The sequence below is a fragment of the Lacerta agilis genome, chromosome 8, assembly GCF_009819535.1.
Source record: "Lacerta agilis isolate rLacAgi1 chromosome 8, rLacAgi1.pri, whole genome shotgun sequence".
Lineage (NCBI taxonomy): Eukaryota > Metazoa > Chordata > Lepidosauria > Squamata > Lacertidae > Lacerta > Lacerta agilis.
In genome coordinates this window covers 48,834,577-48,862,080 of record NC_046319.1, presented here as the reverse complement: position 1 = coordinate 48,862,080, position 27,504 = coordinate 48,834,577, and the positions used below count along the sequence as shown (strand labels likewise).

The window sequence follows — 27,504 nt, the reverse complement described above, 5'->3', positions numbered from 1 at the left end:
CCTTCAATACTGGGGGGACAAGTCATGTCTCCTCTGCCACCCATTCCTGGAAGGGTTGGGGCCAAGAGGCCCAGGCAGCCCAGTGGGGCTGCTCTATGCACAGAATCTGCTAATGATTTCCCCACATCCCGCCCCTTGCCCTCCCTCTTACAAATAGTGTGCTCCACCAGAAAGGCTGCTGCTTTCTAGAGCAGAGGCAGGAGCTGGAGGGACAGCGGAGTCCAGGATGGGGAGCTCAGCTGGGGCTGCAGTTGTCCTCTTTCTTGTCCTCTGGGAACCAGCAGGTGCCTTCTGGCTTTTCAACGTGCTCTTCCCACCCAGTACCACCCCAGAAGCAGCTCTCTCCAACAACACTCCCCCTGTGGTGCTTGGTAAGTTGGCATGGGGCACATGACAAGGGGGGGCAGTGGCAGTCCTGGGGCTGGCAAAGTGTTGGCATGGTGGGATGGGTCGGTGGGCTAGTTGAAGGCAGTCATTTGTGAACAGCCGGCTGATCAATGTTGGGCAGGCAGGTGTGAGGTTTGAGAAGAGTTTGTTTTGGGTTGCTTTGGCTGCGGTAGTGTCCCTTCCCCTGAGATGTGGATGGCTGAGAAGATGCTAGTCAAAGCAGATGGATCTGTAGGATCTGATTAAGCTCACAGCTAGGATAGTTCAGGGCGTGATATGCTCAGCTGGGATACCTAGAAGCGGATGTGTGCAGTGCTGGGCTGCTGGCCTTTTCTGTGGTATGCACTGGTGTGCAAATAGGTCTGAGATAAAGGTAAAGATTGGTGAAACGGTAATCGAAGTGATGTCACAGAACCACTGGTGGGATTCCTGGGACTAGAGGAGAGCCTTGGAAGAGTACCTTGGAGGAAAGGGCATGTGGGGGACACTTTCCCAGAGGAAAGGCTGCAAGCTCTCCTCTGTCCTCCCAGCATTTTGACTGCACCTTGCCTGACACTCCTGTAAGACGCTTTAGGGACAGGCCGGTGACCTCTCCATGAGTCCTGCATTGCCCTGCTTCTCCCTCATTGCCCCACATGAAGGAGCCCTTGGCAAGAGCATGTGGGGCTGGATGAGATGGTCCATCTCATCCGATTGTGCCTGGAGTCAGTCCAATCCCCTTGTTTGCATCTAGCATGGAAGGTACAAGGTGATGTCACCTTGTAGCAACCCATTGACATGCATGCTTAGCAGGGTGAGGGTCAAACTGGGAATAAACTGTTGGTTCACCCAGCTGCCTAACTGAGCCCCCTAACTGAGCTGAAGTGTGGCTGCTGGGTCTTGCTTAGAGGGAGGCAGTGTGTCTTGCCTGGCATCTCCTTCTAGGCCTTCAAGTTAATCAAGCACAAACTCCTAAATGTGTCTGATTCCCCTTTCTGAGAGACCCAGCATTGTCATGCTTAGACAGACCAGGGAGAGCTGAGCAGAAGGACATCTTGGGGTGGCAAATTCCTTTCTGTCCGTAGGTTGGGGTGGGAGACTGTAGAGGGGATTGCAGTGCTTCATCTTGGGTAGAGAGCGGGACCTAGGAAGGGAATTCTTATTTTATTTTTGCTGGTGGCTCTCTCCCTCCCCCCTCCCACTGCAGAAAAATCAGCACTTCCATAATGCAAGAGTTAAAGGCAGAGGACCTCCTCTGTCCTGTGTTGAATCTGGTGAGCTACCTTTGACTCCTGGCTCAAAAGTGGCCTCTCCATCCCATGTATGTGCACACACCCCACCCCCCCACCCACCCCCTGGGAATCTCCTCCTGTCTCCGTCCCTTTTGATCCTGCCTGGAATAATCTTGCACAGTATTTTGTCCCACTGAATGGCCTTGACCGGACTTTGTTTTGTTTGCCTGGCGCTCTGAAAAAATGGTTTATTTGGCCAGAGAGCAAAAGTGATCTAAGTTGGTTCCTGTGTTCCTAGGAAAGGATGAGGAAAAAAGGACAAGCACCAACCCCCCACCCCCAGTCTCATCACCAGCATCCTGCCATGAAGAGGTTTTGACAGGGCCAGGGCTGTGGGATTCAACCCGGCCTTTTCTATATAGCCTTACATACAAATTTAATGCAACTTTTATCATTTTAACTTGTATTCTGTATTTTGTTGTATTACTTTCTACTTTCTCCCTCCGAGGGCAATTCTCTCCTCCATTCTGAACCTTACCCCAGGGTCCTGACAGAATCTTCCCCCCAGATCTGATGCTCTTAACTTAGAGAGAGCTTTGTTATATTTGGGGACAGTAAAAATAGTACCCCACACCTACAGCTCAAAGTGGTACAGTCTTCTCTGTTGCACGTGCTGGTGGAGAACATTACTCAAAGTGGCAGAAGCCTGGACTGCACTACTTCTAGCTTCAGGTAGGAATGTTTGCTAGGCCAAAGGCAGCAACATCCGTCCCATCGGTGTGGTCAATGGATTCAGCCATGACAATGCTGCCCCCATCCTTTTTGGCTTGAGAGTGTCATTGTGTGCAGGCTTTACACATATATATGTGGGAGCCTTCAAAAATATGGCCCCACCCCCATATGCCCTTAAAGTGGTACAGTATGGAATGTGACTATCTCGTTCTGTCTGACGTGTGGACAGCAGGTTCTGAGACCCCCAACTGGATGGCAGGTTCATTAAGGACAAGCATGGGCAAAATCACATTATTGCAACCCCCAAAGGTAAGGGACTCCAGTTCCCACCAGAGCACCTGTTTCAGAGCATTTGTGGGAGGACCTTGCTAGGAGTCTAAAACACAAAGCAGCTCCCTTGGACTGAAATCTCACTCTGCCCTTTGGCAGAATACACTAGGAGACTCTGTGGAAGCCGCTCTTGGAGGAAGACAGGCATTCTGGCCACGTGGGATCAACAGTTAAAGTATATTTTTTACATCAAGGGGGCACAGGACCCCCAAGCACACAAACAGGAGTGATTTTTCATGCCTTGCTTTTTGCAATAAGCATGCTGTCTCACAGGGTAACCTGTGGAAAGACTTACCAGACTAAACATGCTCTTCTGCACCTGTATTTGCTACTTACTCCAGGTTGTGCGGTGTACTGTCCTTCAAGACCACATGGCAGAGCTGCAGCTGCTGGGAAAATCCTTATGTGTTAAGTTTTGAAAAGAAATTTGGTGGGATTTTATCATATATACAACAAATACACACACACAGGACAAGGTACAGCACAAAATTTGGCTTCCCTAATAGTCTTAAGGGATGCGGGTGGCGCTGTGGTGTAAACCACAGAGCCTAGGGCTTGCTGATCAGAAGGTCGGAGGTTCGAATCCCCACAATGGGGTGAGCTCCCGTTGTTCAGTCCCAGCTCCTGCCCACCTAGCAGTTCGAAAGTACGTCAAGTGCAAGTAGATAAATAGGTACCGCTCCAGCGGGAAGGTAAACAGTGTTTCCGTGCACTGCTCTGGTTCGCCAGAAGCGGCTTAGTCATGCTGGCCACATGACCCAGAAGCTGTCTGAGGACAAACGCCGGCTCCCTCGGCCAGTAAAGCGAGATGAGCACTGCAACCCCAGAGTCGTCTGCGACAACCCAACAGTCAGGGGTCCCTTTACCTTTACCTTTAATACTCTTAAGTACTCGACGATTTAAGTCTCTTCCAGATATGCTGAGCATTTTTGTAGTTGTACTGTTATTTTTGTTGTATTGCTTTGTTTGACTCACTTACTGGTAATAAAAACAAAAAACATTTTTTGCCATAGCAAAAAAATAAAAGTTCTGAAAATAAATAAAAACAATTAAAATCAGTAAACAATCTGATCTCAAGGCACATGCTGGCCACAGGAGGTGACAGAAACTTGCCCAGACCTCAAAGCAACTGGTTTCAGGCCTGCTTGTGCTTCCAGGACCCAGCATGGAGGCAAACTGGAGAATCCCCCTGTCCCAGTCAAAAGCACAGCCCAGAGACTGAGATTCAAAAGGCTTAAAGCAAAGGCTGGGAGGGACTGGGAACCACCACCACCCTCCTTCCTTGTGGCATTTCCAAGATACCTGAGTGACATGAGTATCCTATAGGCATTGCACCTACCGGAAGATCCTAACATAAAGACTCTTAACGGTGTCTTGCTTTTGTTGGGTGCTTTACAGCAGAAGGTGGCCAAAACATTGTACCCCCAGATGCTGTGAGCTGCAACTTCTATAGCCCCTGACCCAGGGGTCAGCAAATGTTTGCAGCAGGGGGCCGGTCCACTGTCCTTCAGACCTTGTGGGGGACCTGGACTATATATATATATATATATATAGGGGGGGGAAAATGAACTAATTCCTGTGCCCCACAAATAACCCATAGATACCGGTACATTTTTTAAAAGCACACATTCTACTCATGTAAAAACACCAGGCAGGCCCCACATATAACCCAGAGATGCATTTTAAATAAAAGGAGACATTCCACTTATGGTATATAAAAACATACTGATTCCCGGACCGTCCGTGGGCCGGATTGAGAAGGCAATTGGGCCGGATCCGGCCCCCGAGCCTTAGTTTGCCTACCCATCCCCTGACCCTTGGCCGTGCTAGCTGGGGTTGAGGAGTGTTGTGGTCCACAACACCTAGAAGGCGTGTCATTGGCTTCCCCTGCTTAACAAGGACAGGAGCGCCTAGCAAGAAACTCTCCTCACCACACAGGCAAATGGCTGTACATTTTTGCTAGGAAAATGGTTGCCACCTTGTTTTGGTTGCCTAGCTCCTGTTCCCAAGGTATAGACAGGTGAAGCTTTGCCCACCATTTATATCAATGATGTGAAAAGTTTCATCAGTTCTAAATTTCTATGCACCAAGAGCAGGGCCTCTAGAAAATATAGCAAACCCACCCCCACCCCCCACATTCTTTCGTTGCTACAAAAGAACTGCAATCTCTCCAGGACCTTTAATCCATTTCACAGGTGGCTTTAGATGCACACTAAGACAGGCTACCACTCCTCTCTCTCCGGTCCCTTTCAGTGCCTGGTTGCCTGGGAAACCAACTAGAGGCCAAGCTGGACAAGCCGGATGTGGTGAACTGGATGTGCTACCGCCAGACAGATGACTTCTTCACCATCTGGCTGAACCTCAACATGTTCCTGCCTCTTGGGGTTGACTGTTGGATTGACAATACAAAGTACGTCGCTGGCTGAAGCCACATTATAGCTTGTTATTCTGTGACTCTGTCACAAGGAGGGTCTGCGAAAACTGAGCCGAAACAGGGTGAGGGATGCTTCATCCACGGTGGAACCCAGCAGTTTGTAGAAGTACAAAGTAGCACAGGAAGGGGACGGGGATCTGGTGTGCCACCCCCTCCAGCTGTGATTTGGCTCCAACTTTCTTCCACCCCAGCAGATAGCATGGCCAATGATAGAGACTGTAGTCTGACTGTTGGTTGCAAGAAAAAAAATATGTATAAAAAGAGTACAGTATTCCTGGATGCCAAGATCCCAACCTGGGGCAAATACTCTTCAATGAGAAAACCACAGTCGAGATTTAAAATCACAAAACCAAGTAAAGTGTGGAAATGTATGCCGTTAGACCTTTAAAGTATGTGCCCTTGTGAGTTCTCTCTTGCCCTAGCATAGGAAAGACCATGTGTTTGGTAAGTTAAAAATTGGTTTACTTGCAAACTCTTCAAAGGTCAGGTTCATGTGCTTTCTATACATCAGTCAGAAAAGTTGCACAGGCAGTAAAACTTAGCTGTTGCAAAGTGGTAAAAATTATTTATATAGGAACTCAAGAGTTGCTTGTGAGAGCCATGTGGTCTGAGCTTGGAGCAAACAGCTCAGACCTCCTCACACGTTGAACTTCTCAGGTAGAAGGGAACAAAGGTTTGATTGCCTAGTCCCTTCCAAGGTGAGCTAGGCTGGCAGGACACAGTAATCATTATGGTTTTTTAAAAGGTATTTCCTATGACATTTTAATAACCAGGAAGGAAAATCTCTTTTTTAAAAATTTTTATTAAACAGCAAAATCATACACATAACTCAACAGAATACACAACAATTTCAAAACACACACAGAAAAAAAACCCACACACTTCTATATACAACCCGTATATAGTTTAACAATACTAAAAGAATAATCCTAAAAAGAGGGTCAAAGGACAAACGAAAAAAGGATAAAAGAGAGTGGGATTAGGAGGGGATGGGAAAAGGAAGGGGGGAGGAAGAAAGAAAAAAAAAGGGAAAGAAGCAAAAGGGGAAGGGAAAAAAAGAAAAGAAAAGGAATAAGAAAATCTCAGTATGGTGGTTGTGTTTTGCTTTGCACCTGAATCTGACTTCTGCCCACAGAGTGATCTACAACAGGACAACTCGGAGGGTGTCCAATGCTCCTGGAGTCCAAATCAGAGTCCCTGGGTTTGGCAAAACCCACTCAGTGGAATACCTGGACAGGAGCAAACTGGCAGGTAGGAGGCATTGCTACCTGCAAATCAGTCATCTCTCTGGTGGAGGAAGGAAGTTTGCTCCTTCAGTCTGCTTGGAGTCGTCTTGAGCCATGGGCGTAGCCAAGCAGGGGCAGCTCCCCCCCCCCCCATCAATAAAAATAAATAAAATTACATAGCAAACTGAGGTTCTGCACCCCTAACAAAAGGCCTGCCCCTCCCCAGCAAAAATCCTGGCTACACCCGTGCCTTAGCATTGCTAAAGAGAGAATTTTCCACAATGGGATTAAAATGAGGGCCCTGCATGGTATGTCATAGAGAGCTGCCTTATTTAGCAGCAGGGCCCATTTCCAAGATGCTTCTGCAGTGCTCACTGGTCAACAGGGAGCCTTGGGAAGCAAAGGTGGTTCCCCCCGCCCACCGCAACTTTGGTTAGGGGCATCTTCCTTGCAATATTCTCCCCTGGTTGATTCCTGTCCAGTTTGATTCCAGGATTAGTAACAAACAGATCTTGCTCCTCTTCCCCCTTGGAGTGGCGGGCACTTCACGCCACTTCCTCACTTTCTTTTTACTTACTTATTTACTTAAAAAAAAAAAAAGGAAAATGCATAGAAAACAATTAGTGAAAATCAGTAATTACCACCCCCAGCAATGACTGGGAACAGAGTTATTACTGAGTGAATGAAACGTGCCCACTTCTGACTCAAGTGACATGGGGATGTTGTTTCTGTGCTAGAGTGCAGAGGCTGACTTAGGTTTGTTGTGGGTTTTTAGGGGGCATCTGATAGCAGGGAAAGCCTTCTCTTCCTCCTTGCTCATGATCTTTTGTGGCTTTCCCTCATTCCTCTTCTTTAGAAAAAGGTCTTCTGTGTGTGCCACTTTCAGTTTGTAATGTAAGCAGTGTTTTTCCCCCAGGGGGTATTCAAGCTTACACTACCAGCACCTCTCTCTGTCTTTGTTAAAAAGTGTGTCACTTACTGTAACAACTTCACTGTGAATGTTTCTAGAAAAAAAGCACTGAATGTAGGCATGCAAGAAAGAGGACCTTCCAGAAATTTTTGATGCAGCAGAATATGCACCCACTCTGCCCAACCATTTCCCACTGTCCGGAATTTCCTTTTTGTAGGCGTTTACCAGAATACAAGAATCTTTAGCTAGGAAAAGTAATGAGGCTTGGAGCAACCCAGGGAGCCCTCAGAGCTTTAAGTGGTCCCCTCCAACAGGTCACCTACCCAGCCTTCTTCCCCTTGCCCCCCCTCCTGTTAACCTCTTCCTCTCCCTCCCTACCTACAGGGTACATGCACACACTGGTGCAGCACCTGGTCAACAATGGCTATGTGAGAGACCAAACCGTGCGGGCCGCCCCCTATGACTGGAGGATTGGGCCTAGTAAGTACAAATGGGTAACTAGGGAGGGGGCTATGAGGAGGACTCAGCGGGTGTGCATGGGGTGGGAAGCAGGAATGCTTCCCCCTGAAGCATAATGTTTGACCGACTATTGTATTTTAAAATTTTGTTGGAAGCCGCCCAGAGTGGCTGGGGTATAAATACATAATAATTATTATTTTATTACTATTATTACCATCCATGGAATGACGGTGAGGTCAAGGCAAGGAGAAAGGGGTGAAAGCAGCCCTCTTGAGTGGGGGGACTTTAAATGCCCCCCACACCTGTCGCTGTGTGGCTAAGGCAGCTTTTGAGGAAACAGCACAGAAGGAAAGGGCAACTATTTCCTTCCTTTGCCATCATAACAGCCCGGGTGCAAATCCCCTACCAGAATCTTAGAACTGTAGAGTTGGAAGGGACTACAAAGGTCATCCAGTCCGATGTAGGAATCTTTTTGCCCAACGTGGGGCTGAAACCCACAACCCTGAGATGAAGAGTCCCATGCTCTACCGACTAGAAGTCTGTAATGAGGTCTGGTCGTACATCCCACCTCCTCTGGCCACTCGGTAGAGCGGAGGCTGCCTCAGGTTTGAGGGCCGGAGTCTCTGCAATCTGCTTGGAACAGGCAGGAGAGCATGGCTTCTGGAGGACCTGAGCCTTTGCAGCACCTCATTTTAAAAACACACTGTTCAAGTCACACAACTGGCAAGGACTCGTGAGGCGGCGTTGCGCAAATCTGCACCTCTGACCTTCTGTGCATGCAGAATAGCTCGGGTTCAGTCCCCCATGGCAGCATTTCCAAATAGGGCTGGGGAAAGATGCATCCCAGCCCCATCTGCTGCAACACCGTGGGGCAGCCTGGATGGCTACTGGGGTCAGTGAGGTGGCCAGCAAGGCCATGTGGTTGGCCAGATCCAGCAACCCCAACCATAGCTGTCAAGTTTCGGATTTGAAAATAAGGGATCAGCAGTCTCACCTATCCCGGGGACAGTCACATGTCAGTGGTGGGCGGAGCCAGAAGCAAAAGTGGGCGGAGCAGCAATGTAAACTCCAAGCGGGCTCGGGCTCGGAGCGGAGCAAAGAGGAGGGCAGCCATGTGCTCCGCGCAATGGAGCCCCATTGTCTTCTTGTCTGATCCCATCAAAACAGGACAGGAAGCAGCAGCTGCTCAAAGGCAGCCAGGCTCTGCCCACCAGCTAACCCTATTGGCCGGCTGAGGGGCTCAGCGGCAATGGATAGGGGCTGATGCAGGGGGAGGAATATACCCCCCCCTGTAAGCACGGGAAACGGCTCCCACTTGCTTTGAGGGCTGACGCTTTTCTCTCCAAGTAGGCGAGGTCTTCCCACCCAGTCCCTGGCCAGCAGGGGAGGAGCTGCTTCCATTAAAAATGGGAAATTTAAGGGAAATAAAAAATAAGGGAGAGCAGCGGGAAACTGCTTAAAATAAGGGAGAATCTCGGGGAAAACAGGATACTTGACAGCACTGACCCCAACTATGTTTCCACAGATCAGCAAGAGGAATACTTCTGCGACCTGCGCAGCCTTGTGGAGGAAATGCGTAAGGCCTACCAGAAGCCTGTCTTCCTCATTGGACACAGCCTGGGAAACCTCAACATCCTCTATTTCCTCCTCCAGCAGTCCCAGGCCTGGAAACGCCAGAACATCCGGGGCTTCATCTCCCTGGGGGCTCCTTGGGGGGGAGCAGTGAAGCCCATAAGGGTCCTGGCCTCAGGTGAGTTGCTTGCCGGCAGGTGAGGTGGGCCGGAATATCTGGTCTAAACTAAACTAAAAACGTTTAGACTTTAAAAAAGGCTGTGTGCACCTCTTACCTGGGTGACCTCCCCTCCTCTCCCACTGTCTGGGGTTGCTGCCAGGCCCCTTGAGGTTCAGGGGTGGGGGTGGAGCTATCAAAATGGGGGTGGAGCTTAAATGCACTTTTAAAAAACAAAATTGCTCTCAGGCCTCTAGCACAGATTTACTGTCTTTTATTGTCTCCTGCTAAACTAATCTAGACATGAGTATCTTGGGGGGTGGGGTGCATCTCCCACTCTTTTTTATTATTGCTGCTAAAAAAAGGGGAGATGGTTCTCTTTGGATTGTGTTGGGATTTCTCAGAGTTTTCCATAAAACTCAGTTGAGCTTTAAAGATGCAGAATGTACACAGCTGTAGTCTTTCCCCCCCTGCTGTTTTCCATATGTGTGCTGTTCAACTCCAATACACTTTGTTTATTGTGTGGTGTGAAACAGAAAAAGACTAAAGCTATGTACACACTATATCTTTAAAGCACATTTTAAGCTCCTTCTTTCCCTCGAAGAATCCTGGGCTCTGTAGTTTGCCCCTCACAGAGTTACAATCCTCAGCAACTTTAACAAACTATAATGCCCAGAATTCTTTGAAATGGGAAACATGATTTGAATGTGCTTTCAAGTCCATTTCCTGAAGCATGGGCAAAGCAGGCTTTCTGGGAAATTGGTTGGACGTCTGTGCTGGTGCTGCAGTTGATACCAAGCTGGTCTACATTTCAGGTGATGACCAGGGCATCCCCATTATGTCCAGCATCAAATTGCGCGAGGAGAAGCGCATGACCACGGCCAGCCCCTGGATGTTCCCAGACACAATGGCGTGGCCCGAGACCCATGCCTTCATCTCCACCCCATCCTACAACTACACCTACCAGGACTACCAACGCTTCTTCACTGACATTAACTTTGAGGATGGCTGGTACATGTGGAACGACACCAAGGACCTGCTGAAGGGGCTGCCTGCACCAGGGGTAGAGGTGTATTGCATCTATGGCACGGGTTTTCCCACTGCGGAAACCTACATTTACAACGACCGCTTCCCCTACGAGGACCCCATTGACTTCGTGTATGGGGATGGGGATGACAGCGTTAACCGCCGCAGCCTAGAGCTCTGCAAGCGATGGCATGGCCAGCAGGAACAGAAGGTGCACGTGGTGGAGATGCCTGGCGTCGAGCATCTCAACATGGTCTTTGACAACCGTACCCTCAACTACATCAATGAAATCCTGCTGGGAAACTTTGGGAATGCCACAGCTGCAGAAGATGAAGCAGGGAAAGGAGGAAGAGGCTTCTCAGAGACCCAACACAAAGTCAGACAGGAGAAATGAAGACCCTGCGCTGAGGAGATTGGGGCCTCTTGCATAGACAGGAAGCAGGATGACTCATGTGTGCCCACCATCTCCCAAAGACTATAGTGTTATGTGCAACACAGCTGGATGTAGAGGTGCCTTGCAGGATCCTGCCTCCCCGCTTCTTCTGAGAGGGAAATACTCCTCCAAATTGCTCCTGCCAACAGCTGCCTGGCAAATTTCCATTGCTGGTGTGATTGTTGGGGCCCCTGAGAGTTCATGTTCCCCCAGACAATGTTTTTCCCGACTATAGCTATTACAAATCTCATTTCATTTATCTGTTGGAGATAAAGGTATTGTACATTATCCCTTCGCTTTCACATTTTTCCTCACAACAATCTGGTAATGTGGCTCAATTGGCTCAAAGTGACCTTGTGGACTTTACAAAGAAGCTGGAATTTGAACCCGATACCTGAGTGTGTTGCTGTGTGCAATGGATAGGCAGGGTGGGGAAAACACTGAGTTTGCACAATGTTCCTTGATGATTGAACTGGAATGCTAAAAGCAGGTAAACTCAAGTTCCAGAGGGAACAAAACACAACAACTTGATTTTTGTGGGCTTCATTGTGTGTGGACTACAGAGTTGTGTTTAAAAGTCCAGAGCCTCCAAGTGTCCCTATTTTCCAGGGACATCCCTGATTTAGAGAAGCCATTCCGGTTTCTGAATTGATCCTGGAACTAAGAACACATTTAGTTGCTGGTACAGCATCTTCTCATACTAGTACCAAAGCAAATCCAACCGCCCCCCCCCCCCCGCTGTATTGATGGCCTCTGATGGCTAGTGCCCATTTTCCTCCTCAAAACTGTAAAAAACTGTATGTTACAAAAGGGAGTTTGGATCCTGCTGAGGGAAGCCCTGGAGGTCTTTTTAAGTGAGGAAAGCAACTATTTTGCCTAAACACAAGTCCAGAACAAAAAGAAAGTGGTCTGAAGATGTTGTGGTATTCAGGAGTTGATTGTATCCTACTTGCAGATGACTCCATTTGTGTGAAGTGGAAAGCTGATTGCAGCAATAAAAACCAGGCCTCCTAGCTGCCTTCCTTTACTTAGACCTAGATGCAGTTTCTTGTCTTATTCCAGCCCAAAGGCCCAGGCCCAGTTGCGGAGCGGGTGGAGGCCAGGCACCCATAACAAAAAAAATTCTGGGTGCCTGGGCATATGGGCGCCAACTTTAACAAAATATTGTAAATAAAAGCTGAATAGAGGGCTCCAACTCCTTTTAAAAGTTCCAATAGGAAAGGAATAAAAGATGACAAACGAGGACCCTGGAGGTTAAATTACCCTTGCCTTGATGAACATTGCTGCTAAAGAAATTACGGGTGTGCAGCTGGTGAAAAAATGGCAGAGAGGAAGAGACTTTGTTTCTTTTTTCTCTTATACTTTGCTAAGGGACCACAACTCAGCTGCCGCTAGAGAGAGGAAATAAATTTAAGCACAGGATGTTAGAACTGATGACATTATGTCAGAAGGAATAATTCTGGAACTGTGTTGGAAAGAAACCGTCTGGGTGAAGGAGGAGGAGGGGAAGGGGCTGTGTTTATGCTTTTCTGTTTCAACAAGGGATTTACCCACCCCCTCCCAGAACAAGGAGATATAAAGAATTCGAAATAAAGGTCACAGGTTTGAGCAGGTAGAGGCGATAGCATTCTTGAAAACAAGAAAGTATTGGACTTTGTTTGAAAGGAAAAAAAACTGAAAATCAGCAGAGCAATGTAGATGGGGCGGGGCGGGGGGGGGACTAACTCAGTGTTTTGAAGGAAGTTTGCTTTAATCCCCCCCCAACTCCCCCATGTGGGCTGGTTTCATTGACACTGTTTGCAGGAGAATGCTTTCTGTTCAGTTCACCAGATGGCTGTCCTTGGAAATAATGGATGGTGAAGTGCAAATGCTGTGGTAAAAATATGGATTTCTACAACAACACAGTTCTGGAGAAGAAATGGACTTGGTGAAAGGAGAAACATGATGGAAACGATGCATCTAGATTTACACACAAGCAAGATGAAAAGAAAGAAATAATACAGAGACCACATGTAATGATTTAAGATGGAATGGCAAGGGGCAGAGTAACCTCATTTGTTTTGTTTTGTTTTCATTCTGTTTTGGGGTTTTTTAGGGAATTGACAAATAGACAGTTGAGGGAGATGGGGTAAGGGAGGACACAAATGTAAATTAAAAATAATTTTGGATTTAAGATTAGATTCCATAAGAAATGGAATGTGAATTGAAAATAAATAATGTAATATTAAAGCAGTAAATAGGAGATATTGATAGGATAGGATAGTAAATAGGATAGGATAGTAAATAGGAGATATTGATAGGAGCACATTGATGATGGAGAGAGGGAGGTCAACTTAATGGAAAAATTGTATTAAATTTGATGTAATTAGGTACTGATTTGTTAAAAATTTGGAAAATTAATAAAAAAATATTTGGGGGGAAAAGTTCTATTTCCCAAAGAAATCCAGTCCCCAAAGGTCATATTATATCACAAAAAGGAAATTTGAGCCCCTTGACCTGTCAAAGTGTCTCTTTCACCTCTGGGGCCAACATTAGTATATCACTTTGCTATTACAATTAGTGTCTGTTCACATAGTCCTTTTGTTATGTCTAGTATTGCCCATTGACAGTTTGCTGGAAAGGTCAAGCATGTGCTGTCACACTCAGGGGATTGTGGCTGCCCCAGATCTGACCACCACAGCCACTCAGGACTACTTTGTGTATGTCCCTGGGATCCTTGTTCTGGCTTTCATTTACAATCAAACCATTTTATTCAAACATTTTACAGTGTTTGTCATTCCTAAGAGAGTGTTTATAGGCCTTAATTAATAACATTATTATTAATAACTATTAATTATGTGGAAGGTTATTGGTTATTGGGATGGGTTATTGGTTTATATTTTGTTCCTGTTCTTGTCATGTATTTTGTGCTTTTATGTTGCATTTTTATGTAGTCAGCGCCATGAGATTTGTGGATTAAGGGCAGTATACACCTTTAATAAATACATTTAACAATACTAACTTCCACAAGGTGCATGTCTCTTCTTCCCCCCCCCCCCTGCTGTTTGATGGAGGAGATGTTGGCAAGCTGTTCTGCAGAGCAGAGCCTGCTACTTACACAGTTTTTCCTATAGAGGCTGCTGTTTCCTACGGGGATTTAAAATTTAAAGGACAACTGGCATTTTATCAGTAGCACTTTCTTTCGTTATATGGGACTGTTTGTGCTTCTGTATCCTTGTAAACATGCACTTACCCACATGTGTTATATTCATGACACAGGGTTAATGGATGCCTGCCTTAATCATTCTATGGCTTGGATTGCTGTAAACAGTTTCAATGAATGTGTGTGTGTGTGTGTGTGTGTGTGTGACAACGCAGTATAAAAATAATTTAATGAATGAATGAAGTGTCCCTCTCTTTTTCTCTCCCTTTCAGCCGACGGGGTGCCTGGAAGATCCTGAGGGCAAGCAGCTCCTCCCAACACCCTCTCCTTCCCAGGTCCCCCCCCCCCACAAGGAAAGGTGGCAGCTAACACCAAAGCCCCCCAAGGGAGAAGAGGGCAGCTTCCACCAGGAGTACCCCCCAAGAGAAGGAGCATATCACCCCAATAGAAAGGGCAGCCCCCAAACCTTCCTCAAACCAAGAGAAGAGTGCAGCCTGCTCCCACTCCCTCCAACTCACGATAGGGGGCAGCCCCCACGGCCCCACCCTTTCTGCAAGAGAAGGGGCCACCCCATCCCACCCTCCCAAACCTTCCTTATCCCAAGAGTGGGGCAGCACCACCCCAGTCCGTCTGTGAGCACTTAGAAAAGGATGCTGTGATTACTAAGAACCAGCATGGGTTTCTCAAAGACAAGTCATGCCAGACAAATCTTGTTTCTTTTTTCAATGGCGTTACAAGCTTGGTGGATCAGGAGAATGCTGTGTACGTAGTGTATCTTGATTTCAGTCTATCTTAGTTCCTCCCTGGCAGGGCCTTGCATATTGAGGAGCATTCCTTCACATTAGCTGCCACCTGCCTAAGCCCAACTTGGCCACTTCACCTACCAGTACTGCTTGTGAGAAGGAGGCTGATGGAACAGTAGCAGCATACCAGCCTCACTCCCAAGCCCCCCAACTGTGCCTTTCTGCCAGAGATCTGAGCTGCTGCCTGCAGGCCACACAGCCTTCTCTACCCCTCCTCAGGTGGGGTGGAAGAGGGAGCGTAGCCTTTTCCATAGTCAGCCCCAGTCCACTCAGCTCCTATACATGGAACTTGGGGGGGGGGACATATTGAGCTTGGCCTCTGGTAGCAAACGCTTTGGGAGCTGGCCCTACAGGCAAGTCTGTTGTTTTACCCATATTATTTATTTATTGAATTTCTATGCCATCCTTCCTCTGAGGATCTCAGGACAGTGTACAATACAAAAACACAAAAATACATAATAAAATGGCAAAAAGTTTGTTAAAATTAGCTTTAAAAGCTAATTTTTAAGAGAACACACTGCCAAACATTTGTGATATGTTAAATTCCCAGTCAGCTGGGGCAGCCCCTGCTTTGCACCTGGGGTCAGGCCTTTGCAGGGACTTAATTCTGAAAGGGTGTGAGGGAATTGCTTCTTTCTGTGTTTAGATTTGCTGTTGAAATTGCACTTCAACGCAGACATAAAAAAACAGCTTATGGCTGTGCTTTAAGGCAAAACCTGGTCAAAAACCATGACAGTTTAAAATTAAATGGTGGGATGACCTGCAATGGCAGAAGTGAAAGCAGCTTGTTGTTGCTATTTATTGCTGCAGCTTAACGCTGCCGCCCCCCTCCCGCAGATCAGCTGGGAGCCGCTGAGCAGCGCCTGGGTCTAATCCCCGCCAGCCGACCCTTCCAGCCTTGGCAAGCAAGGCACCAGAGAGCGCAGGCGCACTGAGGCAATGCAGAAGAGATTTGGACCATTACCTGCCCTGTCCCAGGCAGACAGAAGAAGAAAGCCTTTGTGCCCTCCGCACCCGCTTGAAGAAAGCCGAGTTGATTAAGGGCCTGGTTTCAGTGGGTCAGTGGATTAAACGGCCTATTTATCTATTCATTTAAAATGTTTAAAGTTGGCGCATCACCCCTGAAGAACACAATTTATTTATTTTTAAAAAATACCCAGCCATGAAACGCTCCCAAAAAGTAAAGGAGAAGCGAAACGAGGCGTTGGAGTGGAAGGAAGAGGGACGGGGACCCGGGACACCCACCCCCACTCCACCCCACCCCCACGGGCCAGCAGCCTGCTGGGAGACAAAGGCGCACCGATGCCTTCAGGTGATGCGCGCAGTGGGGGGGGGGGTGGAGAGGCGGCCCTCCTTTCGGGTCCCTGGGGAGGGGGCAGAGCGCGCTTACCCGCCCCTTGCGACACGCCCAAGGCTTTACCCTAAGCGCTGCCCTGGGCGGCCCTCCAAGGGCTTCCCGCCGCCTCGAGGGGAAGGGAGAGGGCAGCGCCTGCAGCCCCAGCCCGGTTCGGCTTCCGAAGGGCGGCGGACTCATCCTGCTCCGGAGCGGGAGCCGCCGCGGAGCCGCCGCTTGTGTTCGGGGGTCGCTGGAGCCCGCCTGCCCGGGGAGGGGTCTGGCTGCGCGGGCGCGCCTCCCTCCGCTGCGCCACTGAGCATGCTCGAAGCCCTTGTCTGTCGGTCTGTCTCTCCCCACCCCCGTCGCCGCCCGCCCCGCAGACCCTCCCACGCTTCCTCCGCCGCACCGACCAAGCGAGGGTCGAGGAGGAGGAGGGAGCGCAGCCGGGTAGGTACCGGGGCTGCTGCGGTGGGGTGGAGGAGGGGAACCCCCGGCGGGCGGGATTTCTGGCGGCGGGGCGGGATAAGGGATTCCCAAGAACAAAAGGCGGTTCAGGGGCTCGCTTTCCTTGGATAGCTGCGGGCCCACAAAGGGATCCCCTGCAAAGAAGTCCCGGGGAGCCTCAGAGGGACGAACCCTCCGATGATCCTTACAACAGCCTTGCGAGGAGGTCGGGCGCAGACAGAGCAGCTGGCCCATGTCCACCTATCGACCCACGTGCCTATTGCTGAGCAAGGCGTCTGAACCCGGTTTCTCTCCCCCCGGACCCCCCGTCTGACTCTCGGGGCCTTGCTGAAATCCTGATCTTGAGGATCTCCATTGCCCAAAAGCAGCTTCAGCTCCGGGGTCTCGCAGGGCTTTTGTTTCTGCTTGGCGTCTTCCGGCAGGTGCTGCTATCCAGCTGCGGAGAATGTGTGGGAAACCCAACCTCCAGCATCTATTGTGTGATGGGAGAGAGCGTGAAATCTCGTGGTCCTGCCTGGTTGAACGGGAGGCTGACGGTGCTTTCAGGGGTCCCTCAGGCATGGAAACCTCACTAACAGTGGCTTCAAGGACCCATGGTTTACATGCTCTTTCCCACTCCGCACAGAAAATAAGGCCTGGCCTCCCCCAAATCATAGACTAAGTCCTGATCGCCTGCCTGTCTCCTTGGAGATACCCCAGCAGCTGTCCCAGCCCAAGGTGCTTCTTTTGGGGCACCCTCCAATCACCTGCTTCCCCCACTTGGCAAAGAGGAGCCCTGGATTCCTGTTGAGATGTGAGGACATGCAAGATCAGCTTGCTTATTTGATCTGCCATAAATAAGGGGAGCAGGTTTGGCAAGAGCCACCCTTGGGTCATGCTGAGCAAACCTGCACCTGTTGAGCCCCTGCAATTCCTGCGGTCCCCAGGCCATTTGCAGAGCTGAAGGGGCTCAGCCTGCCTTGTCCCTGGATGAGGCAGCTTCCCTTTCCTTGCTCCAGGGATGCTTCCTACATACATAGGCATTCCTAGACTCCTTGTGCCCTTGGCAAGGAGCTGAATCAGCATCTCCTCCCTGGTCCCTTCAGTAATGATTTATTGAGAGTCCACTTGAAATATATTGCTTGAAGGTAGACTCTGCCTTCAGTTGTGGAATTGCACAGATGGTGCAAGTGGTGTGAGCTTGCTGTGCTGTGCTGGGGTTTCCACTAGTCCTCCTGCCCCTGCTTTCCCTGCTTGCCACCTGTCCATTATGATGACATAAGAAACTCCTCTCTGGATCAGGCCAAGGCCTGCCCAAGCCAGTATTCTGTCTCCCAGAGCAGCCAGCCAGCCAGCCAGCCAAGTCTGCCTTTGGGAAGCTCGGGAGCAGCTAGCCCTTAAGATCTGAGGTATATTGCTGATGGACATGGAGGCTCCATCCTTAGCTGTCCTGTTGAATAGTGGCTACTAGACCTGCCCATTCTGCCCTTTGACCTCATCCCTTGTCGGCCAGCCCTTTAAAGGTCCCTCTGGCTAGCCAGGTACTCGTGGGAATCAGGGCACAGAGATCCATTTTTGCTTGTTGTGATGGGGATCCCTCAAATCAGTTCCCTGTTGCATGCAGAAATCCTTCCTCTTTCCCTCCACCGTGGCCAAACATGCTGAGTGCCTGACTCAGTTTGGCAGATGGGTGGCCTCAGTGTGGGTGGCGGCAGGCTCAGGGGCAGAGCACACAGTTGCCTTTCAGAAGGACCCTAGAAGCATCTTCAGATCGGAAGTACTGGTGGATCCTGACAGCTAAGGGTTGTAACCAGTGTTAGTTCTACTCTGAGTAGAGCTTAGGGGGAGGAAGCCCAAAGCCAAAGCAGAAACTTAGAGCCCATATTTAGTGCCAATAACCTGGCCATAGAACATGCAGTCACTACAAGGGTGACTGAACACACACTGAGAATCTCCTCCTGCTCCTCCTCACTGAGTAATGGCAGCCAAGCTCTGCACATCAGACTTTAGAAAGGATCTGTGGTCCCTCTTCATGTTTTCAGATAATGGGAAGCCTGGGGGGGTTGCTTACTGGGTCACCATCCAGAGCTGCCTTTTGCGAGGAGAACAGGCAAAAGGAGAGATGTTGCTGTTGTCAGCAGCAGCACCCCCCCCCCCCTTCCGCCCTGCAGCTCGTGAAGTACGTGAGAGCAGACTTGCTGGCTCAGGTTGATGGTAGACATTCTAGTCTGGCATCCTGTCTTTACAGTGGCCAACCAGATGCCCCAAAGGGAAGAAGCCCACAAGCAGGACCTGAGCACATTATCAGCACTCTCCCCCTTTTGCAGTATTCAGAGGCATTACTGAGTCTGTCCATGGAGGCAGGGCAGAGCCATTGTGGCTGGCAGCTGTTGGCAGCCTTCTCCTCCATGAATCTGTCCAATCCTTTTTTAAAAAAACCATTGAAGTTGGTTGCCGTTGCTGTGGGAGTGAGTTCCATCATTTAGCCGTGTCCTGCCTGAAGAAGTCCTTTCTTCTGGCTGCCCAGAATCTTCCAACATTCAGCTTCATTGGAAGCCCGTGGGGTCTAGTCTTATGAGAGAAGGAGGAAAGCTTTTCTCTGTCCACTCTCCACGCCTTGCCTCATTCTAGAAACTTTGACCGTGTCGCTTCTTTTTCACCTTTTCTCTAAACTGAAAAGCCCCATATGTGGCAAACTTTCCTTGTAGCGGAGTCGCTCCATTCCATTATAATTTTGGATGCCCTTTTCAAATTCTACAATATTCTTTTTGAAATGAGGAGGCCAGAACTGGGCACATTCTTCCATATGAAGTTGCAACATAGATTTGTATAACGGCATTACAATATTAGCAGCTTTATTTTCAATTCCTTTCCTAATGATCCCTAGCATGAAATTCGTGTTTTTCACAGCTGTTGCACACTGGGTCAACATGTTCACTGAGCTATTTGTTATGACCCCAAGGTCTCATTTCTGGTAAGGCATTAACAGCCTTTTTGCCCCAACTTTCATCACTTTACACTTGCTTTCACTTGCAGTTGCATTTGCTGTTTTACAGCCCATTCATTCAGTTTGCAGAGGTCCTTGTGGAGCTCTTCAATCTCTTTTTGCTTTAATGACTCTGATCAAACTTAGCTACCCATTTTTTGTGGGGAAGGGAATCTTAGCCTAAAGCCTTTGCCTCCTTTGCTGCCAGGGCTTCCTCCGAGCAAAGAATCATCCGAGCTGGCCTGATGACACCCCCTTGGAGGGCTGCCCCCAAACAATATGGTGCTGGACTCGGGTCGGCAGTCCTTTCAGCAGCAGGAACAGCAGCAGCCTGATGTCTTTGGTGCTGGCCTGCAGCAGCGGAGAAGCGGGAAGAAGGAGGCCTCTCGTCCCTATGAGGGGTTGCGGGTGCCTCCCTTCTTCTCTCCTTCCCTTTCTCTGGATTCAGACTCCTCTAGCCCGGGCCAGCGGGCGCCCCCCAAGACCAAGTGCCTCCAGAACCCAGAGCCCCAAGTGCCACCCCCCGTGGGCCTCTGCCCTGCCTTCCAGAATCCCTGCAGCTGGATGCGCCGGAGTGAGAGCATCTGCGCGGTGAACCGGAGGGACCGTGCACGGGGGCAGATCCGCAGTGCCGCCTCCCTGCCTCACCTCCCCAAAGCCAAGGCGGAGAGGTGCATTGGGGGCAAGAGAAAAAGTCCCTGCCTGTTGGTGGCCCTGCGGCCGGTGAACGTTGACAAAGAGAGGGAGAAGTTCTTTGGGGCCTGCTACGCCTACAACCCCCAGTTCGAATACGCAGAGCCTGTCCCTGAAGCCGTGTTGGAGAAATACAAAGAGGCCTCTGGGCAGTTTATTTCACAGGTAAGAAAAGTTCCCCCTGCTCCCTCTACCTTTGCCGTTTTCTTCCAAATGGCTGCTCCTCCCTCCACAACCCTTTCCCTCTGCTCTGCCGCAAGGAGACTGAGCCAGGAAGTCTCTGCCTCCCAGAGGGAGGAAAGATGCTTTGGCTCTCAGCAGCAAGAGCGCAGCTGCACCCATCCTGGCATTATACTGTATGCATTAGTAATCCTCACAATAACCCTGTAAGGAGCAGGGGGGCAAAATGTTTTGCAGAATCTAGAGACTCACCTACTTTTCTAGATTCTAGTTTGGCAAGGGGGTCCAAGGAAACTGAGTCATGCCACTGGAGGGAGAGAGCCTGCTCTGATCCTGGCATACATGAGCACATGCCCCACTCCCCCAACATCCAGGCAGTGTTTTACTGTGGGATGCCAGGACTCAGGGATCTAAGAGGGTGAGGTTTGAAACTTGGAAATCAGATGCTTCTTTCAGCATCCCGGCTGCTAGGACCAGTGGCAAGCAGCAGGGGTGACTGGACTCTCATACCTGTGCACACTGGGTCAGGATCATTGCCTCCCTATTGCAGACTGGAGGGCTGAGACTAAGGGAATGGTGGCAGTTTGAACTGGGTCTTCTGATCACACCTGGTGTTACCCTGTTTTGAGCTGAGCAATCTTTCTACTTCTTTCTGTGCTGGTGTGAGAACTTTTGAGTCCTCTTGTTAATTCTCACAACAGTCCTCTGAGGGAAGTTGTCCACAGTCGTCTTTTGTGGAGGGGAGCTGAAAGAGATTTGCCAGGCTAGAATAAAACTTGACCAGCTCCTTCAGTTTCCAGACTTTGAGGAACCACAGAGGCTTGCTGCCTCTGGTTAGCCAAGTCTACCTGCTGTGGAGCAACATGGCCTCAGTTATCTGTGTTGATGGCTGGGCTGCTTAGGGCTCCCTAGCTGAGGCAGAGGAAGGGGTGATCTCATGATGGCAACCACCAGTCGTTCATGCTCTTCAGTTTGTCTATTTGGTCTACAGGTCATAAATATCCAAGATAGTCTCTGGTTGTCCAGGGAAATACATAATAGAGAAAAAGGCAAAACACATGCATACAGAGTGTGCCTTTTAAAATAAGCTATAAGAACAATGGAATAACTAATGGACAGACACATATTATTCAACTTGCTTTAGTTTTAATTCCTATGAAGTTAAAAAGTAGAATGAATACAGGTTGCCAGCATCTGAAGGACACCTTCAGCTAGCTTGTGTTGGACCTCCTTTAATATTATGCGTTAATCTTGAATATATCAGATGTACTCTCTTCAGGTGTGGGTGGGGAGTTTTTTCTTTGTATCTGGTAGCCAAAAAACATTTTTTAAATGTTGTTATTTTAAATAGAAAAAGCAGACAGTTGTGGGTTGAAACTCACTTGCTGTGTGTGTTTCAGGCTATTGGAATCATTGATGCTGTGCTGGAGAAATATAGCACCTATGAGAACTTTGAGGCATCCAACGGAGGGAAGTTGCTCAGCAAATGCCAGATCTGGTCCATTGTCAGGAAGTACATGCAGAAGGAAGGCTGCTCTGGAGAGGTGAGTCCAATGCTGCCCAAAGACCTTCTGCATGATCCCAGGGAGGCACCCTGACAGCCTTTTGCGCAGTGCCCTTGGAAACCCCAAAATCCTTCCTGCCCCAGGCAATAATTGCTTGGGGTTGCATCCAGCTGCGATGGTGAGGGTGGGAAGCCACATCTGGGACTAGCCCTGGACTCTCCCCTGGAGACTGCATGGACTGACTGGAGTCCTGCCAGGAAGGGAAGCTGCATGGGAGTTCTGCGCTGCTCCTTGCCTGACCTACCTCCTAAGAGATGTGCTGGGTTTCCTAAGCAGGCTCAGAATATTGGGGGATAAATGCTGGGATGGTCTTGGTTGTCACATGGATGGATGGATGGATGGATGGCCTGTGGTTTCCCTCTTCTGTTTCAAAGCTTGTTCTCCATCCTGGGCCCTGTGATGGGAACTCCCTAACAGCTCAATTCAGTGTGTAAAATACAGGCCCTGCTCCCCAATCTTCTTCTAGGTGGTGGTTCAGCTGACCGAGGACCTGCTGTCTCAGGCAGTGATGATGGTGGAAAACAGCCGCCCAACTTTAGCCATCAACCTTTCTGGGGCTCGTCAGAACTGGCTGGAGGGCATGTTGCGCCATGAAATAGGTCAGGATCCGCGAAGAAGGAGCAAAGTTCTGGGACATTCCCCAACCCTCTGTGCTCTGGAAGCGCACAGAGCATGGGGTGGGAGGAAAGTGGAGAATTGTCTGCCAGGAGTTGGAACATCAATTTTACTTCCAAGGGAAGGATGTACCAGCTGGACTACCCAGCCCTGAACTCTGGCTGGTTTGGGGAGAGGGCTAATAATTCTGTTTGGTGCTAGAGAGACCTAGAACTCTGAAGAGCAGGAGGGTCTGGGTGCTGACTGGCAGGGGCCTAGTTGTCAAATGCTGTCTGGCTGTGAAAATCAAGGGAAGGCTCATGTCTAATACAAGTTCCATTATGATACCACGGCTATATCAGAACAGATTTCAGCCTCATCAGACTGAAAGAAGCTGCTTAATAATAAGTTGGGCTTTATGTAGTTTAATGAACTATCAGGGACCGTGCTACGGAGGAATGGTGGAAGCCACCACCTCCACCTGCTCCTGCTCCCGAATCTTCCCAGGAGCAGGAAGACAGATAGATTTGGAACAGTGGTTTGCAGAGGGGCATAGTTCAGAAGGCAGAAGCTGGGAAACACTGTATGGGGAACAGCTAGGAGAAGAAACACTGGAAGAGAGAGGGTTAACAGATCCACAGTCTCTGGACAGCATTCCTCCGCCCAGCCCAAGGTCGAGAAGAGCTCAGAAAGTCTCAGAACAGAAAGCTCAGGGGGCACAAGCTCAGATTACAAGACACAGGAGTAACGTAGATTAATAGGGACGGAAGGGGTGTAAGCCTTAATTAGGAGCACCGCCATTCTGGGTTGACACTTGCTTTTGTCCTTCGCTGTGTTTATTAAAGAAACTAACTGGTAAGAATTCATTTTGTTTGATCTGCTCATTTTTGGCTACGGGGGAGGAAGCCGATTCCCTGAAGCCTGACATAACACATTTTAAAGTGATTCATTTCATGGTTTTCAACTTTTCCAATTTTTAAGGCTTTCTGATTTTTTGAGTTGTTATCCGATGCCGTAAAGACATCAGGTGATGGGCAGGGAGCGGTCCCACCCACCTGGTAGATCCAGTTCCCTACATGCAGCCTAAAACCCAGGACGCGAGTCCTCTTTTGCACTGTGATTCATTGACCCAGTGAAGGGATGGGAAGTGGGCTGGGGGGCAAAGCTGAGGCAAGCCAGTTGTGAATGAGTAGTAATGATGGGGAAATGCCTCTCCTCTGCCTTAGGCACCCACTACATCCGCGGGGTCAACAATGCCCACCAGCCGTGGCACAGTTCAGAAGGTCGCCAGCACTACGGCCTGAAGCCAGCAAATCCCACTGAGGAAGGCCTGGCCAGCCTGCACAGCGTCCTCTTCCGCAAGCAGCCCTTCCTGTGGAGGGCAGCACTTCTCTACTACACCGTCTACCGGGCCAGCCACATGTCCTTCTGCGAGCTCTTCCATGACCTGGAGCGCTACGTGCAGGACCCTGGAGTGCGCTGGGAATACTGTGTGCGGGCCAAGAGAGGCCAGACAGACACTTCTGAGCCAGGTAAGGGCCTTCGCATGGCGTGAGGATGCTCAATATTGGAGAGATGCAAATGTTCCCAGCCCTTAGGGTTCTGGAGGTTGGCCACTTGAGCAGCATTTGTTAAAATTCCTCTGCGATTTAGGACCCCTTGCTCAGTCCCCCACCCTCCCACCCTTCACCATCACAAGAAGTTGGCTGGCTGGGGGGTGGTGTGTAGGTGACCTGCAAAGTTCAGGTCTGCTCTTGGGCACCAATGTGCAGCAGGGCTGGTGCTGGGGGCTCTCCTGATTGATGGTGCCCTTGAGAATTAGATTATGACACCTTGCAGAACACTAAAAAAAGAAAACTCCAAAAGCACAAGGTGACTTCCTGCAAACCTCCACCCTTCCAGCCCTCAGGAAGTTCCCTTGATCTTGGCAGGATTTGAATTTCTTGCCAGTATTTGGACGTCACTTTAAAAGGAAAACCCTACCCAAAGTGCCAGTGGTTTTTCTCTTTCAGGGTGTTTCAGTAAAGATCAAGTGTACCTGGATGGAATTCTCCGGATCCTGAGACATCGACAAACCATCAACTTCCAGCTGCTGGCTGCCCTGGGGAAGGTAACAGTTCTGCCTGCTCTGTGGTCTCTCCCCCATGTGTGTGTATTGTGGGGGGCAGGTACCTTCACCTCCTCCATCTCATAACCAAGAGGGCTTTCTTTGGCTTGGCTTCTGGTGTTTGCTCCAGTTGGAGACAGGTGGATAGAGCAGGAAGAGACCAAGAAGCGAGGGAGGACAGCACAGTCCTCTAATAGTCCTCGGCTAAGAAATCCCATTTTTCCATCCAAGTGAGGCCCTCCAATTCATCTTTATCCAAAGGGCATAGAATGTATGTTCTTGCCCCTCTCCCCTTTCATCATTGTAACAGTCCTGTTTCAAAATGGCTGTTTTTAACCCAAGAGGCACTAGGGGGTTCTGATTTTGAATCTCCAACAATGCATCTGGTTTGGCCCTCAGTAGGAGTCTCTACCAGACTGGCTCTCAGGTGAGGTAAATTTGGTCTGTTACACAAAGCTCTCTGGTCTTGCAGCGATGATTATGATGATGTTGTTTTTTGTACCCCACCCATCTGACTGGGTTGTCTCAGCCACTCTGGGTGGCTTCCAGCAAGAAGATTGAAACCTCATATTTGAATGAGTTGCTAACTTTCAGTTGCTCTTTTTAAAAAAATAATAATATATATTTCAGGTCTCCTATGAAGATGTGAGTAATCTTCAGAAATATGGGGTGCTGGACAAGGCTCGAATCCCTCACTTCATGCAGGATCTAGAGAGGTACATGCAGCAGCTCAACCACATTGTCACAACCAACTGTCTCAATGACGAAGAACTGGAACAGCTGCTGCCAGAATGAGCCGGCCTTTGAGGGGGAAGAGGGAGGGAGGGAGAGGGCTATGGCTCCTCCAGCCTTTGCTGCTGTCACCCAAGACAGGCTGTGCTGTAATCATGAATAGGCCCTTTGGGGGTCTTCAAAGAAGTTGTTGTGTCAGATTGTGGTTCTGCTGAAAACAGTTTACTGGCTTACAGCCTACTATTTATTCTTTATTTATTGGAGTCTCTGGTTGAATATTAGGTGAATGAAGAATGGAATGAGGCAGTCTTCCAGCTATTCAAGGAGAAACCTTTGCAGGTGGTCTGTTGAGTGTACCAATCTGGAGCCATTTAAAGTAATTTCAAAATGTCTCAAGATACATGGAATATGTCATGTTCCCTCTTCTGTGGAGCAGGCTGGCAGTCATCACTTTTGACCCTGCTAAAACAAAAAAGGGAATTCTAAGGGAGGTTGACTGTCCTGTGTTTGCACAAGCCAGTGTGTTTGGTTCACCAATTCAACCATTTGACTGAGAAAGAGCAGGCGCAGAAGTCACCAACCGCCGCAATGACATGTCTTCCAGGGTTTGGCTGCCAAGAATTAAGATACAGAACCAGTTTACGCAAAGTTAGAATATGTCTTCAGGTGTGTTTCATATCCATCTCAGTCAGCCTGCAGCTTTTCAGCAAAACTTGTATTGTTGCACCAGACAGATATCTTTCTCTTGGCCAGCATCTTTTGCTTCCAACTAGGCGGATGCCTTGGGAGCTCACAAGCCAAGCAATGAGCTGCACGCGGCATCTCCTGAATTACTTTAAATGCAGCAGGACTCCACAGCCTTGAATGCAGGAAGCTGCTTTCTCTGAAAGACCTGCTGGTCCATGAGTAGACGCAAGTAGCTCCGTCTAGTCTTTTGACAAAAGTTTTTGTTCAGTGTAAGCAGTTGTCTGTAGTTGGCATGTGCAGTGTGATGGGTGCTCTGGGGTTGCTTCAGCTGTCTTTTTGACAACCAAACATGTTTGTGCCCAAGGATTTTGGGAGGTGCAGAGGGAGACTGGTGGCCATCCTGAGGCAGGAGGGAGGCAAGGAAGGGAGGTGTGGGAAGGCAGGTAGCTTTAGTTTAGAAAAGGAAGTGTTTGATAAGCAGTGGCAGGTCCTTCATAAATGGAGCCAAGGACCTTGGTATCGTTTCTCAAGCAAATAAAATGGGAGAATATGAGGGAGCAAAGGTGCACACGGGCCACCTTGGGGGTCAAGACTGAAGCTGTTGCTTTAACAGTCTCTTCTGGCATTAAGTGATATATAAATTCATATTAAAACAACCCCTTCCATCCTGCGATGCTACCTCAACTGGGGGGGTGATGTTACCTGTGCTTCTACACTGTTTGTCAAAGCCATTTCCACTGTTGGGCTCCTTGGTGTAAAACGGATTTTGCTCCATTCAATAAAGACTCTCCTCTGCTTTAGTTGTTCTTAACTGGGGAGGTTGGCAGAATTCTTCATGCACTGCCAAGCTCAAATCCTTGCTCAGACTTAAGTGGGAGGGTGGCCTATTCGCTCTCTGAATACTTTAGAAAGAAGTCACACATGCCCCCCTCCCACCACACCCCATGCCATTCCCTTCACCAGTTTCTACTAGCCCTCCAGTAAGCAACCAACAGTCATGAACCTATGAATGGTACAAGCCACCCCTTTCAATGTAAAGGGCCTTGGGCAATCCTGACCCCTGGCATCAAATCTTTCCTACCCATGTAGACTTCACCCACCAGGCTGCCTCTGCAACTGCATCAGTCTGAAGGCTAAACAGCAGCCATAGCCATCTCCATAAAATGTGGTAGGATGTGTCAATGCAGATGCAAGATGTCAGATACTGGCCATCATGTGCCCTTTTTGCCCAGGCTCTGGAAAACACACCTATCAATCTATAGCTGCCTGTCCTCTTTCATAACTGACAAAATCTCCTTCCAAGTGCCCTCCCAATTCCTAAAAGATGGACGCACATTTATAAAATAGGATTTTACTTG

General features: G+C 49.1%; 2 protein-coding genes across 2 annotated transcripts; both read left to right on the top strand.

The window, feature by feature from the left end:
- Window positions 1-186: 186 nt before the first annotated feature.
- On the top strand, window positions 187-11,165 carry LCAT (lecithin-cholesterol acyltransferase). Its single transcript, XM_033157290.1, has 6 exons — window positions 187-371; window positions 4,914-5,070; window positions 6,230-6,345; window positions 7,615-7,710; window positions 9,215-9,439; window positions 10,234-11,165. Exons 1-6 carry the CDS (start codon window positions 227-229, stop codon window positions 10,836-10,838), a joined length of 1,344 nt encoding a protein of 447 aa, XP_033013181.1. The 5' UTR covers window positions 187-226; the 3' UTR covers window positions 10,839-11,165.
- A 5,223-nt stretch (window positions 11,166-16,388) lies between these two features.
- On the top strand, window positions 16,389-26,943 carry KIAA0895L (KIAA0895 like). The gene is made up of 7 exons (XM_033157288.1): window positions 16,389-16,605; window positions 19,797-20,446; window positions 21,862-22,005; window positions 22,493-22,625; window positions 23,847-24,152; window positions 24,633-24,730; window positions 25,358-26,943. Exons 2-7 carry the CDS (start codon window positions 19,868-19,870, stop codon window positions 25,520-25,522), a joined length of 1,425 nt encoding a protein of 474 aa, XP_033013179.1. The 5' UTR covers window positions 16,389-16,605; window positions 19,797-19,867; the 3' UTR covers window positions 25,523-26,943.
- Window positions 26,944-27,504: the final 561 nt, after the last annotated feature.